The sequence below is a fragment of the Pygoscelis adeliae genome, unplaced genomic scaffold (genome assembly GCF_000699105.1).
Source record: "Pygoscelis adeliae isolate BGI_AS28 unplaced genomic scaffold, ASM69910v1 Scaffold4, whole genome shotgun sequence".
NCBI lineage: Eukaryota > Metazoa > Chordata > Aves > Sphenisciformes > Spheniscidae > Pygoscelis > Pygoscelis adeliae.
The window spans coordinates 7,544,849-7,550,302 of record NW_008824986.1 but is presented as its reverse complement, the minus strand read 5'-3'; the positions used below and the strand labels follow the sequence as shown (position 1 = coordinate 7,550,302).

The 5,454-nt window shown below is 38.0% G+C and overlaps 1 protein-coding gene across 1 annotated transcript in view; it reads left to right on the top strand.

Moving 5' to 3' along the window:
* The first annotated feature begins 1,005 nt into the window (after nt 1-1,005).
* Nucleotides 1,006-5,454, top strand: part of GLRX3 (glutaredoxin 3) — a 28,720-nt gene continuing 24,271 nt past the window's right edge. Inside the window, exon 1 of the mRNA XM_009326009.1 lies at nt 1,006-1,021. Coding sequence (XP_009324284.1) covers nt 1,006-1,021 — 16 coding nt within the window. The remainder of the gene's footprint in view (nt 1,022-5,454) is intronic.

Genomic DNA, 5,454 nt, shown 5'->3' with positions numbered 1-5,454 from the left:
GCTGTTAACTCCATCATTTCGTGGAGTACCAGGTAATTTAAAATGAGAATAATTTCACAGTATCACTTGGGTTGGAAGGGACCTCTTGAGATGATATCTGCACTCAAGCAGGGTGCCTAGAGCCGGTTGCCCAGGACTGAGTCCCCTGGGGTTTTGAGCATCTCCAAGGATGGGGCCTCCACAGCCTCTCTGGGCAGTCTGCTCCAGGGTTTGGCCACCCTCACAGTAAAAAAACTGTTTCCTTGTGTTCATGATTACCCTTAGTAAACAGATTTAGCAGTCACAAACCTGTCACACCTTCCAACCTGTTTCTTCTCACACCTTGTTGAGTGCTGTTAGAGAAACACTCATGACTGTGGGAACTCTGCAATTACAGACATGTTCATTCTTTTTTACATCCTTGGTCCAAAGCAAACTGAAACTTTAGGTCTTCAACTGGGATCTTAATTTTACCATTTTCCTAGATGAAAATGTCAGTATTTCCATGTTTGCTGTATTTGATTCCCTGTTAAATTTCCCCTCATTTTGTTTTATTCTGTGTATACAACTCATACTGACATTTAATCAAGAAAACTAGTGACCTGTCATAGCCTTTTCCCACTGCTATTATACTAAGACCTGACATGTCTTAAAGTGAATTCCTGTCTTGTTTCAGAATATTTGCTCTTTGTTTTGTAGTGTTCATACTACACAATCTCTTCACCTCCCAAACCTATAAATTCTTCCAGACCAAAGTGATTTTCGTTTTATCTTGTGTCATGCATCCAAAAGTCAAAATATAATGCTGGATCACATTTTTGCTTATCACGAAAGGTTTTTTTCAGAACTCTATTATGCATTCTTACCATTGCCAGTGCCCTCTTCCTGGCTCCTACCCTCTAATTATTGTGAGTTTTCTATGCTTTCTAAAGCTTTTTTTTTTCTCTTCATGTTCAAGGCTCTCTGAAACCCCCAGAATAAAAGGGGACAATAAAGACTCCTTCCACGAACAAGAATGGTGTGAACATGTGGTTGCACACAGGTACTGAATCTCATCTTTGCTTCAGTGAAAGCAGGCTGTCACCCCTGGATATCTCCTGCTACACGGCTAACAACTCTGCCTTGATTTACAATGATTTTTTAAGGAGGCAGGGAACCTTATGTGTTAATCATGTCATCCAGTAGTCACAGTCAAGGCCCCTAGGGAAAACCCAATACTCAAAAATAAAAGAATTTTATCAACAAAAGTAATCTGGTTTAATACAAATTTTAATTTGTATTAAAATGCAACCATTTCCTTTAACCAGAGTTTTTTTCTAAGATCAATCTTAATTTGTACAGTCTAGTAAATTTCACCAGTTCAGATGCCCAAGAAGCTGGTTTTGCAAGGATCAACAAAAATATGCTATTCTTAATCACTCTGTATAAATAAGATGCCAAATTAGCACATAATAAGAAGTCTTTTGTAGCAAAGGACAGACTAAATTCCCAAAAGTATAGCTGATGATGTATCAGAATAGAGAAAGGATGTAACCGGATAAAACAAGAAAAGGTGTTGCTTAGGCATACTCTAAAGGTAATAGTTTTTATTTTACACTGTACATGTACTAATAAATACTATTTCTGTATCAAAACATAGCTTATCTATATCCTGAATACTTAGCAACTTCCAGCTACATTAATTTCTTCAAACTGGAATTACATAGTCTCTCTACTGTTATGTCTTTGTCTAAGCACGGCTCAGGAAAATAGTATTAAGCACCAGTAACTTTTCTGCCACACATCAATTCGTAGGTTCGGGGACTAGCTAGAACGAGAATTACGTTAAAACACATCAATATTTTATGGGGAATTCCCAGCTTGAATATAACAGAATAAAACCCGTGTCTGTAAGGAATATGCATTTCAGTACTTCAGCACTACAGTATGGTAATTAGCAAATGTAAACCAAGACACAATTCTTTTGTAAACTGACTTATTCAGGGAGGGCTGGAAAATACGAGTGGCACTTGGGAGGGACCGCCCACGCCACTGCGGTGTGCTGTGTCTTCAGGTTTTCTTTCATCCCGATTTGGTTATCGCCTCTGCAATCAAGTTCTTTGCAACTTGAGGTGAGCGGTAGATCAACTGGGCACTATGGGAGGCTTGCCAGATTAATTTGGCCCGCAGCCTGTTGTTCAATCTGGAGTCATTGAAGCCCCGGGTTTCCCTGGGACCGTGCTGCCAAATACTCCATATGGGATGCCCAGAAATATAGCCTAATGTTAGGGAGATTTAGTTCTCCCGCGTCTCAGTGGGCCTATACATTTTTAACAGCAATCCTTGTTTTTACCTTCCAAATGAACCTTGAAAAGGTCTTGTGAACCTTATTAAGGAACGAGGTTTTAAATTATGTGACATAGCTGTAGTTGACATAGGCTACAGCGGAAGACATTTATTTCCAGAAGTTACGTCTGTCCTACAGCTGAAGTAGGGGGAGTCATTCCTAAAGCGTCATCGTGTCATTGAGCTTTGGCCCGCAGACCAGAGAGTACTTACACCCTCCATCCCGTATTGTGTTGACCTGAACAGCGTATAGGCCACGATCTGCACTGAATTCCTTCGCAGCAAAAAAAGTAGCTCCATTTGTTGAAAAAGGGTCAGGCAATGGGACCAACAATATGGACAATAAATAATAAAACAAAAGTTAATCAGACTATAACAGCGTGCTTTCTTGTTGCAAAAAATACAGTCTTTTCCACAAATGTAAGCCTGTCTTTAATGCAGCAGAAATGCTTAGATCAAACAGAATGCACATTTTGTGTGGTACTAGGGAACTTAAAAGGCAAAATAATTTACCATTAGAAAATAGATTTGTTTGTGGAATTACGTATTTTAGACTTATTAATGGCACAGCACCATGTCCTATGCCACTCTACACAGTCTAATGCTTTTCATTAGTTATGAAAGAGCTGCAGGAGGAGGTTATATGCTATTTGCCCAATGTTCTAGATTATTCAATGTGGGATTTTTTAAATTATCTGAAATTAAAATAAAACTGGGCAATCTGTTTATCTAACACAAGAATTCGGAATTTAAGTAAAATTATTTTCTTTGAAACAAATATTTTATGGGGAAAAAATCACTGTTTTTTCCTTGTTTTGTGACTGAAAGGAACAGTAATCTTTAAAAGCTCTGAATCTCAGCAGAATATGGTATAAAATCCCAAATAGGCTCTCCCCAAAGATTTTCTGTTCTTACAAAATTCTGATTATGCCACTGCTTTGTCAGGTTAAAATGTCAGCGAGAATATATAGAATTAGACTTTCTTCCCTCCACTCATCCCAAATCATCTGGGAGATGTAGCAATCAGTGAACAGAGCTGAGGTTCTCATACTTCTTATCATGCCTGTGAAATCTTTTTGAATTGCTGTTTTTATCATGACACCGGTTAAGACAAACCCGTAACTGTTAAGATGAACAAATTGTGGTGATCTACTTCATGATTCATGCACTTTGTTTAGAATTTTGTTAAAATACTTCTGATTTATTCCAAAAGTGTGTTTCTATTTTTTTCTCTCTGGTGATGTAGTCAATTAATAAGCATTGAACAGATACACAGTGAAGACAACTTTATAAAAATTTTCAGATATATCCTCCACTTGCTGCTTTTCAAAAGTAATTGAAAAACAACCGTGTTGTTGAACAATGAAGATTTAGGGTGGTCTGAGAACAATCTTAAAGTTCAATCTATTTTTAGTTGGCCTGTTACTCTACTATGGTGTCACACATTGACTTCAGGTCTTTCCCTTGGGTGGCTATTTGTGCGACGTGGTAGCAATGCACTTTATGTCAACTAGAATATGTTTATAGAAAGTATGTAGTTTACATCCTCCTCTTTGTTTTCTTCAAAAGTATTTACATGCTTTTGTTTTCTTAGAAATACTCTTTGAGAAAAGACAGTAACTCAATGGAGATATTAGCATGTTATTTTGGATTAATTTCTGTTTTGCTTTCTGAGATTTCAGACAAAATATTGATGATTAATATGTCAAAATTTTACATTAAATTTATAAGAACAGTAAACATTCTTCGGGATGCTTTATGACCATCTTTTTAACAGCACAGAGATAAGACAGTATTTTGGATTTTTTTTTTTTCTCTTTCCACATCAAAAGGACATTAAGTATTATTAGACAAAACAAAATAAAACATTCACTCTTCTTATCCTGTTCCATTTCTTCACAATGTGATTCCCCATCACGAGTGGTAATCCTGGTTCCAGTGGCATGAGTTGTAACAGCTGCATATTTATGGGCAGTGAGCTTGAAGAGTGAAAATCTAATTTCAGGTTGACATTATATCTGATTCTTTTCAATAGACTATCTTGGCAAATACGAAGGAAAATGGTAGTATGTTGGTCCTGAACAGCAACCTGATATGAATGGTAAGAACTACAACCAACCTGTCCTATCGTACCTTTTGTTTCTTTTTTAAGAGTATAGTTTAAGTGACTTGCTATTACTTTACAGTGTGAGCATTCCTGTCAAACCCATTGGAAAAATTACTGCCTTGATGCTGCTTTTGAAGCAAAAGATTACATCACAGGAACAGAGTACACTGCCTGCCTGCCTTCCCGTTCCATACACTGAACCCGTTCTAGAGCTGAATGTCGGTGCAAGCCTTTAAGTACTCGTACATCCAGAGTAGTCTTTTTTCCTTTTATGTTCTAATACATAAAGTCTTATAAACTTCTGTGTTCCTTTATCATGTCAATTACATTGGTTTGTAATCTTTAAGTCTTTTCTCCACTAGAAACAAAGCCACATTATTTTGGTAATAAAAGTCTTAATTAATTTTTTGATGGTGAAGGCAAACCTGAGGTCTTGTTTGAATTGGCAGATTCTAGAGGACTAACGAAGTTATTCAAGAAATGGATTTTCTACACGACATTAAAACCTTTTATGCGTATTTTCATCCAGAATTAAAGCGGTCTTAGTTTGGTAATCATATAATGATCAGGGACCTTTTATGAATATTAGCATCATCTCCGTATTTAGATAGAGCACTGGCCAAGCTTTTTGACTTTACTTAAAAATATATCCGAGACATGCAAAATACAGGACTCTCTTCCTTCTTCACAAAGGATAAAGCAGTTCGAGGTTTCATTTTCAACCGATGTTACCAGGCGTAGATTATGGCCATGTCGAGACATTAACAACAGCAGCACGTGCGGATAAGGAAACGCCAGCCTCATTAACAAGACGCCTTCATTACCGTATACAAGCGTATTGTCTTTACATTTATGTTCATGAATCCGCACCGCGTTTCTCGGTGGCACCAAAGGCTGCGAAGGGGCTGGGAAGCGGCATCCACAAATCCCAGCCTGAAAAATGACCTCCTGTCAGAGGGGTGAATGTCAACCAGAGGGAGTAAAACCGAATAGCAAGTCGCTCGCTGCCCCGTCCTGCGGTGACCGGGGACTGCCGGGCTCCG